The 10917-nt window shown below is 55.7% G+C and overlaps 1 protein-coding gene across 2 annotated transcripts in view; it reads left to right on the forward strand.

Moving 5' to 3' along the window:
* Nucleotides 1-9876, forward strand: part of UNC5B (unc-5 netrin receptor B) — a 92374-nt gene extending 82498 nt beyond the window's left edge. For both annotated transcript variants that reach the window (XM_044942216.2, XM_006051142.4), the window contains 7 exons: nt 422-509; nt 1347-1515; nt 1643-1876; nt 3753-3902; nt 4478-4642; nt 5460-5641; nt 6138-9876. In XM_044942216.2, coding sequence (XP_044798151.1) covers nt 422-509; nt 1347-1515; nt 1643-1876; nt 3753-3902; nt 4478-4642; nt 5460-5641; nt 6138-6303 — 1154 coding nt within the window. In that variant the 3' untranslated portion in view covers nt 6304-9876. The remainder of the gene's footprint in view (nt 1-421; nt 510-1346; nt 1516-1642; nt 1877-3752; nt 3903-4477; nt 4643-5459; nt 5642-6137) is intronic.
* The last annotated feature ends 1041 nt before the right edge of the window (nt 9877-10917 follow it).

Genomic DNA, 10917 nt, shown 5'->3' on the forward strand with positions numbered 1-10917 from the left:
AAACCTCAATTTCACTATCAAGTAAGTGGGAAAGAATACTGCCATATAGTCAAGAAACCAAAGGGTGCTGTTGAAAAGACAGGGCCGCCAGCTCAGGTTGCACAGCCAGCAGATGAGTTTCCCCGTGTCATACCCTGAGCTAGGCTGGGGCTGGAACCAGCCCTTCAGCCTCCAGGACTTTGGCCTATCTCTATATTCCATTACAATGCCTCCCCTGTGCGGTCCCTCTGGACAGCCACCCTGCGATCAGTGACCTGGCCTTTCCTGGCACCCAACCGATCTCCCCATACCTTGCTGGTGACCACCAGGATCTCAGATGTCTTTCTCTCCCTATTCCAAGCTGTAGGCCAACCCCCCATCCCCTGTGCTAAGCTCCTGGACTCCTTCTAGCCCCTCCCTACTGACCTCTCTCTCCCCCTAGGGGTCAGCCTACTGGTGCCCAATGGAGCCATCCCCCAGGGCAAGTTCTACGAGATGTACCTCCTCATCAACAAGGCAGAAAATACCCTGTGAGTAGAGAGACCCAGCCCCAGCCTGGCTGCCCCCTGCTTGGCCTGTCTCCCTGCTGCTTGCCCACCTTGGGCTCAAGTATATCCCCTTCTAAGCCCAGTGCCAAGACCAGAGATAGTTCTCCAAGGAAGACATTGCTCGATATTTGTTCCCATTTAAGTCATGCAAAACCAGCTCAACAAATCATAAAACTGAAAGCCAGATGACCAGCTGGCTACAGTATGACAAAGAGCTAACATCCTAACTCTATGAAGAGGTTTGGGAGACCAGTAAGAAAAACTGAATATCTCAGTACAAAAATGGGCAAAGGATATGAACGAGTGATTCACACACACACTGTCATACATACAGATCCATGCACACAGACACACAGTGGCCAGTAGGTTATGAGAAAATGTTCGACTTAATTTGAAATCAAAGAAATAGTAAAAGAAAGAGCTATGAGGCGCTGGAAGTTTCCCTGCTCATGAATTTGCAAAGATATTTTCAAATGCCATAGTACCTTCATGCTGGCAAGAGTGTGGGAACATAGCCTTCCCATGGCGCGTTGGTGGGAGTGTGGATGGGTACCAGTTTTCCAGAGGGCTTTTTAGCAGTACCTATCCACAGCATCTGCAGAGTGCAGAACCTTTGAAAATGGGAGCAAAGATTTGGCTACGAGAATGTTGTGATGTAATAGCAAAAATATAGAAACTATTTCAAGGCCTGTGCCATTTTTCCTTAATTCTGGGAGCCCCAGGGGTACAGAACTGCCTTCTTTCACCCCAGCAGCCAGGGTGGGGGGAACCCAGCCCCGCTTCCTCACTGCCTCCCTCTCACCCTCCACCCTGCCCCAGCCCGCTTTCAGAAGGCACCCAGACAGTATTGAGCCCCGCAGTGACCTGCGGGCCCACGGGCCTCCTACTATGCCGCCCCGTCATCCTTACGGTGCCCCACTGTGCAGAAGTCAGTGCCGGCAACTGGATTTTCCAGCTCAAGACCCAGGCCCACCAGGGCCACTGGGAGGTGAGGAGGCAAGGCTGGGGGGCCTTGGGATCTGAAAGCCCCTTTCATCCTGGCCCAACCTGGATGGACCCCCTCCAGAACCTTGGCTGACCTGGCCACTTCACCCCTACCCCCCGTGACCCTACAGGAAGTGGTGACCCTGGATGAGGAGACCCTGAATACCCCCTGCTACTGCCAGCTGGAGGCCAGGTCCTGCCACATCCTGCTGGACCAGCTGGGCACCTACGTGTTCACGGGTGAGTCTTACTCCCGCTCGGCAGTCAAGCGGCTCCAGCTGGCCATCTTTGCCCCGGCCCTCTGCACCTCCCTGGAGTACAGCCTCAGAGTCTACTGCCTGGAGGACACGCCTGTAGCACTGAAGGTAAGGCCAGACCATGGACGCCCACACAGGCCCGCATACTGCAGGTGCCTCGCCCACAGCCAGCCCATGCATGGTACCTTCCAGTACTCCCTCCCCGGGATCATGGCACCTGCCAGGCACCCTCCACCACCCTCAGCCTCATCCAGTCATTCCTTCATTCCTCAAACATTGAAATGGCATCAGAGCCTGGCGATACAGAGATGAGTCGGGCACAGTTCTGCCCTCACCAAGCTGCGGGCTAGAGGTGGAGCCAGACCTGAGGATCTCTGATGCGGGGCTGCGGGAGCATCAGCTTGGGGATGCGGGCTGGCGGGGCTTGGTCGTTGGGGCCTTCTCAGAGCTGACCTTAGCCCTAAGCTCCCAAGGACAGGTGGGAGCTCCAGGCAGAGAAGGGAGAAAGGCATTCCGGGAGACAGAGAAGTTTATGCAGAGGCAAGTGTGGTGTTCTGTGTGCCAAAGCGTGCTGGGGTATGAGAGGTGGGGCTTGAGAGATGGCAGGGCTCGGCCTCCCGACAGCCTTGGGGTCATGCCAAGGAATTTGGAAGCCAGCCAGTGGATGGGGGCAGAGACCTGGTGGACATCTATTCACAGGGGCTCTCTTGAAAGCTACACTGTGGGAATGGATAGACAAACGACTGGGAGGCTGCAGCCCGACCTTGAGCTGGACCCTGGACAACAGGCAGGCAAGGGGGCTAAACTCTGTTTAGTTTTTAGTAGAATGGACAGAAGCAGTGACCAATGGAAAGAGTAAGGGGAAGTAAGGAAGGGTCAGGACTGACAGCCAAGCTCCTAGTGTGTGCAGAACTGTGGATAGTGCCCCTGAGTGAGGGGGGCCATGGCAGATGAGGAGGGGTTCAGGGCAGGTAGAGAGAGAAGGATTTTAGCACCTGCAACCTGATATCAGCAGGCGTTAGTACCTCCCTGTCTCCCGAGCCTCTAAGACCCTGTCCATTCTCTGCTCACGCTCCCGCCAGCTCCCAGGACCTCTGTCTCATCCTGACAAAGAGTGGGAGAGCACAGATGCTTGGCCCTGTTTCAACCCCTCTTCCTTTTCCATCTTTCAGTCTCCTGGCTCTGTGAAGCCTCCTCCCTTCCTGTGGCTTCTTCCACCCCTGGTCTGTGGGCTCTTCCAGCTCCTTGGCTTCCCGGTCTCATGTGACTTGTCTCAGACTCCAAGTTGCAGACTGATGCAACACAGGTGCAAAGGCCTCGTGGGAGAGAGTGTCCTCCTGAGACCAGGCTGACCTGAAATTCCAGGAGGCCCATAATGGGTTAGAGGCCCTGGGGAAATGTCCCTGCAGCCTGGATCTCTTGGTAATAGGGCACTGGCTAGCATCCAGTTGTGGTCAGAGAATAGGATGGAGATCAAGAGGGAAGTGGCCCATGTTGGTTTGATGTCATTCTTTGTTTATTCAGTCTCTGTCCATCCATGCAGTCATCCAGCCATCACTCACCCATCCATTTATCTTTTCTTCCATCTGACCTTCTGTTTACACACCCATCCATTTGTATTTTCATCTAAACATCATTTTGTCTGTCTGTATCTATCCACCCATCTATTTGTCAGCCCGTCTATTGAGCCATCCATGTATCTATTTGGTCATCTATAAATCCGTTCATCCATCCACTTGTCCCACTATCTGTCCATTCATTAATCCATTTTTCTGTCTATCCACCCGTGCATCCACCCATTCAGTAAGTTTTCTTTGAGCACTTACCAAATGTCCAGTCCTGTGCCTCAGATGGACCCTGCTCTCAATGTTACAGCCTGGTTCCCTCGGTCCGCATGTGTCCCCAAGTCTCAAACCTGCAGCGAGAAAGAGCCTGTTGGCCCAATGTGATGGGCTCCCCTTTCTCATTGCTCCCTGGCCCACAGGAGGTACTTGAGCTGGAACGGACCCTGGGTGGCTACATAGTGGAGGAGCCAAAACCCTTGCTGTTTAAGGACAGTTACCATAACCTGCGCCTCTCCCTCCACGACATCCCCCATGCCCACTGGAGGAGCAAGCTGCTGGCCAAGTACCAGGTGAGGGCTGGGCCAAAGGAGGGGGAGGGGTGGGAATGGGGCGGGGGCTGCCCAGAGAAGACCAATCCCTCCTCCCCACCTTCCCTCTCTGTCCTGCAGCCTTGGTCCCCACACCTACCCTTGTGTCGCTCTCTTTCTCCCCTGGTACCCTGGTCATACACTCCCACACACACTGTCTGTATACATCATCTTTAAAGAGGTCGTACCATCTCTAAGAGCATTCATGCCTGCCAGATTGTCCAGACTAATCTCTGATGGTCACATCCCTCTGCCCATGCCCATCTGTGTGAAACTATTGAGTCCACAAGGCTTCCCAGTCCCACAGAGTCACACACACATAAGTACACACACACACACACACACACACACACAGAGTCATATACTCAGACTTGTGCCTTCTTGCCTGTATGCTCCCTTTCTCAGTTGGAGGGCCCTTGCCCAGCTCCTCTTCTCTGCCTACCTGGATGGAAAGGTCCTGGCCTTCCCTGAGCTGGCCCCCTTCCCTGCCCACGCCTCCATTCCCTGAGAGCAGGGCCAGCTGGCCTCACTTCCTTAACCCTGGCTGCCTCCCCCAGGAGATCCCCTTCTGTCACATTTGGAGTGGCAGCCAGAAGGCCCTGCACTGCACCTTCACGCTGGAGAGGCACAGCCTGGCCTCCACGGAGCTCACCTGCAAGATCTGCGTGCGGCAGGTGGAGGGGGAGGGCCAGATATTCCAGCTTCATACCACGCTGGCAGAGGTGAGGGCCAGAGCGCGGACACCCCGTGGGGCTGGGCACTGCAAGGCGCAGACCCGAGGCTCCCCCTCATCTGGGGGAAGAGCCACCTCCCACAGAACTGTGCCCTCACCTCCCATGTCTGAGCTGGAATGTGCTCACTCTTGGCCAACAGCTGTGACTTACTGAGTGCAAGCCTGGGCCTGACCTGTACCAAATCTCACCAGATCTTCACAACCACCAGGGAGACAGATATGAGGATCCCCACCTGGGAGATGAGAAAAAAGAGATTTAATGGCGGGCAGGGATTGTGGCTCTTGTATCTCCATGATAACCCAGGTTGCAGTTCTCCAGCACTATAACCCAGACTGAGGTTTATAAAACCCGAGGCACCCGGGGGACAGTGCCAGGCCTCCCTGCAGTGCAGTGGAGAGGGTGCTGGATGCAGTCTAGACCCAGCCCTGTCACTGACTCACCACGTGACCATGGATAGTCACTTCCCCCTTCTAGACTTCATTTTTGCTTGTGTAAAAGTGGGTCCACGTGGGTGAGACTGTGGCTGAGGCCCTCGTGGCTTTGTAATCACGAGACAGCATGAGCATTGGCTGGGGCCATGCGTTAGCATGTGCCCTGAGGCTGGGGAAGGGTGTGCCACCCAGGTCCTGGAGAGCTCACCTTCCAGGGGCCTTTGAGCAGCTAGAGCCCACCCAGAGCACAGAGAGATGCCAGAGTCTACCCGAGCTCACAGTCCCTGGGCAGGGAGGCTGGAGGGACAGATGCCCAGTGGCATCGCACACAGGAAGCCCTCTCCCCATCTCACCCTTGCTCCCTGTCCTTCCAGACGCCTGCTGGCTCCCTAGACGCCCTCTGCTCCGCCCCCAGCAGTGTGGTCACCACCCAACTGGGACCCTACGCCTTCAAGATCCCCCTGTCCATCCGCCAGAAGATATGCAACAGCCTGGATGCCCCCAACTCACGTGGCAATGACTGGCGGCTGTTGGCACAGAAGCTCTCCATGGACCGGTGAGTGTGGGGACGGTCTACCAGGCTGGGACCACAGCCGCCCCACTCCCGGTGTCCCCACGGGGCAGGCAGCCTGATAGTAGTTCCTTGAAGAGCATCATGCTCAGATGCCAGCCCGTGAGAACAGGTGGAGCCAGGATACCAGCCAGGTGTGATCAGCAGCAGCAGCCTTGTGCCCAGGACATCAGGTGTTCTGGAAATGCTTGCTGGGTGACAGAATCCATCCTGGTGTCAGAACTCTTCTGGAGAGCTTAAAATGCTGGATAGATATAATGGCAATAGTCATCCTCACTGGGGCTCAAAGAGGAGCAGTGTATGGCCTGGGGCCATACAGCCTGCAAGCAGAGGGGCTGGGACTCAGACACAGGATTGTGGGGGTCCAGAGCCCACAGTCCTGGTGCTCTGGGGAGGTCCTCCCAGGGGCCCCTCAACCCACCGCCTCTGGGAGGGGCTGAGCATCTAGGGAGCCCAGGGTTCTTCTCCTTCCCTCCGTCAGGTACCTGAACTACTTTGCCACCAAAGCAAGCCCCACGGGTGTGATCCTGGACCTTTGGGAAGCTCTGCAGCAGGACGACGGGGACCTCAACAGCCTGGCGAGTGCCTTGGAGGAGATGGGCAAGAGCGAGATGCTGGTGGCCATGGCCACCGACGGGGAGTGCTGAGCTGGCCTGCACCTGCGGGCTGGGAGGGACCAGCAGGAGGCGGGCACAGGCAGGCCCGGGGCAGCCTCCTGGGGGGCCATTGGGCCTCCTCTGCCCCTGAGCTCACAGGCAGAGTCGCCCCTCCTCCTCCTCCCCCGCTCCTTGCCCCACCTGCAGACCACAACCAGCCTTAGGAGATCCATGGACTTCGTTGTTGGGAGGACTCAGCGGTCCTTCTCCACCCCATGCTGTCTCTCCTGACCTCAGACCTCTGTGCAGGAAGCGGGAGGGGCCAGGCCCTCTGGAGGCAGCTAGGGGAGCAAGGAGGTGGCCCTCCCAGCCTCAGCCCCAGGAAGTCTCGGGGCATCTGTTTTAGTTGTGTTCTTTATTCTCTTCCTCAGTTATTGATTCTCCCTCCTCCCTCTCCATTCACACCATTTTCCTCTTTGAAGAGTCAAGTACGATTCAGAGAAACTGCTTTCTCCTGTCCATACGTGAAAAGGAAAAGGAAAGAAAGAAAGCTTCCAACCACTAGTAAGGCTCAAAAAAAAAAAAAAAGAAAAACACCAAAACCACAAGGGAAAAGAAAACCCAGTTTCTTAGGAAACGCAAATGATTTATTATCCAGATATTTGGATAAGTTCTTTTTAAGAAAAAAAAAGAAAATGAAAAAATAACACAAAAATAGAAAACGCTTTTCTTGAGTGTGGGTGTGGGCGTGCTCGTGATTCTGGCCAGCAGCCTGTGTGTGTGTATGTGTGTAAGAGAGAGAGAATCAGGGGGAGAGAGACTGAATAGGAAACCCTTTGCTGCTAATGATTCCATCTTAGGCTAAATTCTAACAAGCCCTCAGCTTCCGCACTTCTACAGGGTCAGATGAGGTCTGAGCCGTGGTCCCGTGTTTCTGAAATCTTAAACAGATGCTGAATCAGTAAAGCCAAGGAGGCCTGAGGCCTGGTGTGGGGTGGGGTCCTGCCTCCCTCTCACAGCCCCAGGCAGGTGCCCCCATGGCTCCTCCGGGTTCCCAGGAATCCAGATTAAAAGGACCTGGGATGGAAAATGTGGGTGGGCCAGCCCAGCCAGGGAGTACTATGATCTGGGGGCTCCTGGAGAGGGGGCATAGCCCAGAGAGGGTCCTCACAGAGAAAGGAGTCAGGGATGAGAATCCCCTGTGGATACCTCTCTTCCCCTACCCCAAGGCGGGGCCAGCTGGGACACCCCAGCCTCTAGACCAGGTGGGTTGGAGCAGGTGGGCCTTCTCTTAATGCCCAGGAATCCAGGATCTGCCCTTCCCTAGCAGATTCCCTTCTATTTCCTCTTCTGTAAAACAGAAGGGGAGGATAGGACGGGCTCTCCTGCTTCAGAAGCCTGAGCTCCTGGGGTTGGTGTGGCTTTGAGGAACATGTGAGCAGCCAGCCCTGTGGGTGGTGTGGGAGGCAGGGAGGCGGCTGGTCTGGCTGTGCTTTGCACACCTGCCCGGAGTGGAGGAGGAGGGGTGGAAGGCCATTTTCCCAGCTCTGATCTCCCCAGGCACCTCCCTGCAACCCTCTTCTCACACCTTCTGCTGTCTGGGAGAGTCTGAAAGAAGCTTTGGCCAGCAGGGTGGGGGGGGGGGTGTGGCACCCCCTCTCCAGCCTGCCTGTTCCAGGAGGTTCCGAGGGGCCATCAAGGTCCCTTTCCAGCCGTCTGGTGATAGCTGGAACCAGACTCTTGAGCTGGCACAGAGGCCACATCAAAGGCCTCTCCTCCTTGGCACCCAGGCCAAAGCAAGTGCCAGCTCTGGGCACTCACCCCAGGGCTTGCCCCAGCAGGTCCAGGAGCAGCTGCTGGCACCAGCCTGGGTGTATCCTGGCCTTTTAAAGTCTGATCTCCTGGGAGAAAAGCAGGTTAGGAGGCTGTAGTCCCAGCCAGTGTCCTAAGCCTGGCGTCCCAGCCATGTACTCGGGGGCATGTGGGGACAGTGAGATTTTCACCAGCCCCCAGCGCCCTGGGGATCAGGCTGCCGGCCGGCCATCGAGGGCCTGCTGGGTTTGAGAGAGGTTCCTTTTTATCAAGGCTGCTCAAGGGGCCAGGCCTGCATCAGGCTCGAGCCCCTGAGGCTGAGACCACAGCCTTTTACTTTTACCCCAGTGCCTGTGTGGACGTTGCCTCAACAAAAGCAGCGAGCCTTCCCTGCCGAAGGGGCCGTCCGCCTCGGGCTCAGTCTCCCTGCCCACTCCTAGTCTGAGCCGTGTGGGCCTGTGTGGTCACATGAGGGCAGTCTGGAGTCCAAGGACCAGCGTTCAAGCTCCAGCTTTGCTATGAGGCCTCTCTGTGACTTCAGGCATCTGACTGCCTTCTCAAGGCCTCTTTTCCTTTTTAGACCCAGAAGGCTCCACAACTGCTGTCTGAGGCCCTTTGGTCTCTGATACATCATTCTAGGCTTCTGAGGTGAATCCTGGTGGGTTGAAGTTGACTGTGGTCTGCCATGGCCCTCCTCCCTGCCCCTCCTCCCTCCCTTCCCTCCTCTCCTCCCTGCCCCTCCTCCCTGCCCCTCCTCCCTCCCTTCCCTCCTCTCCTCCCTGCCCCTCTTCCCTCCCTTCCCTCCACCTCCTCCCTGCCCCTCCTCCCTCCCTTCCCTCCTCTCCTCCCTCCCTCTCCTCCCTCCCTGCCCCTCCTCCCTGCCCTACCCTGAGAAACCTGCTTCCTTAGCGCCCAGGACCGGAGCTCTTGTTGGATGAGGCCAGGCCAGCCATCCAGGTGCCATTTCTGACCTGATTTCCAGAAATTGTGTACCAGGGCCTGGAGCACAGAACCAATTGGCTAAAGCCTCCTGGGAGGGCTCAAACTGTCCAGCTTTATAAGAAAAGCCTGGAAAGGATTTGCTGGCACCATCAATCTGCTTGGGCTACTGTGACTGTCTGCAGACTGCCCGCCTCGGGGTGGCATGGAGGTTTCTCGGCTTATTCAGGCCTGAGAGGCAGCCCCACGCAGCCCGAGTACCTTGAGAGCCACAGATTAAGTGCCGCTGCAGGGCCTACGCGCTGTGTTGACGTCTCTCGTATCTGGGGTGTGCTGGCACATCTGTGCGTGTGTGCATGTGCTTTTATCTGTGGGCACATCAGCGTGCCTCTCCGGGAACGTGTCCCCACCCGTGTGTGCGTGTGTGCCCTCCTCGAGTCCACTGGGCCACCTGGAGGTTGCCCTCTGAGTACACAGGGTCAGTCGGTATCTCTTCTACGTGCCTCTCCTCTGCCTTCTCTCGCAGGGTTCTGGGCTCCAGAGGGGCCCTCCCCTCTCCTGGATGCTCCAGGGCCCTCTGGTCTCTTTCCCCCAGCAACCAGGCAGCTGAGCCAGTTCCCGTAACAGGCCCTCTGGGGAGAGGTGACCAGGAGCCTGGGTGCAGGGAGCAGCTCTCCTGCGGGCCAAGGGCTGTACCACCCGCCTGGGCAGTGGACATGGTTATATGCCCGAGGGCTGCCGGGCTGGCCCCAGTCCCACCTCTGTTTATTCTGTACTACAACCTGTAAATAACATTTAGCATTCCTATTGTAACAAAATTAATTTTTATGAAATAAATTATATTTCCTAGTCTAATAAAAAATTCAGGTTGTAGTCTGCTGTCTTTTTGACTGCCTTTCTGTCAGCAGTTGGGAATGATCTTCCTGCTTTTCTCAAAATTCCATGAGTTTGGGTTCAAGGGGTCATTGCCAGAGCTCTCTGAGCTCCTGGAAATGATCAAGTGCAACTGCCTAATTTTATGCAAGGGAAAAGTGGCCCAGAGAGGACTGAGAACTTCCCCGTGGTCACGCAGCAAGCTAGAGCCCATGCTGACTCTGATCGCAGTCCCTGCTCCCCAGCCAGTGCTCTCAGGGTGTAAGCATTTGTGGGATGTGTTCAGGGGGTCAGTCTTTTGAGCCTGTCATGGGCTAGGTGATGAGTGGGAGGAACAACAGAGGTGAAGCCCTCAGCGTCCTTGTCTGCCTGTGAGACATTCAGAAGCGTGTTTTCCAACTGGGGCCGAGGGTGAGGTCAGTTGAGAGCACTCACCTGAGACAAAATCATGCCAGCAGAAAGGGAATGATGGGCACACTGGGCTTGTGTGACTTTGGACCCATGGCTGCCATGATGGTTGGGCAGGTTACATACTGAACAAGAAAGCCATATCTAAAGGGGAAGGTGGTGCCTTTCCCACTCAGATTGAAGATGTATGTATTTATTATACTATGAGATATTTCCAGCAGAGGGCAGTAAAGGGCATTGTTCTAATAACACCAATATGTTGGTATTAATTTTCCTATAGATGAAAAAAAAAATGGGCTTCCCTGGTGGCTCAGAGGTTAAAGCGTCGGCTGCCTGCAATGCAGGAGACCTGGGTTCGATCCCTGGGTTGGGAAGATCCCCTGGAGAAGGAAATGGCAATCCACTCCAGTATTCTTGTCTGGAGAATCCCATGGATGGAGGAGCCTTGTGGGCCACAGTCCACGGGGTCGCAAAGAGTCGGACACGACTGAGCAACTTCACTCACTCACTCATAGATGAAAATGTCTCAAGGGATTTTTTTTCTAATTTGCACAAAGGTGCCATACAACCACAGCAGCCCTGAACCCCTCTGCCCTGTAGACTTCAGGTCTCCCTGTGTGAGTTGAGTCTGGT

This window comes from Bubalus bubalis, chromosome 4 (assembly GCF_019923935.1).
Source record: "Bubalus bubalis isolate 160015118507 breed Murrah chromosome 4, NDDB_SH_1, whole genome shotgun sequence".
Lineage (NCBI taxonomy): Eukaryota > Metazoa > Chordata > Mammalia > Artiodactyla > Bovidae > Bubalus > Bubalus bubalis.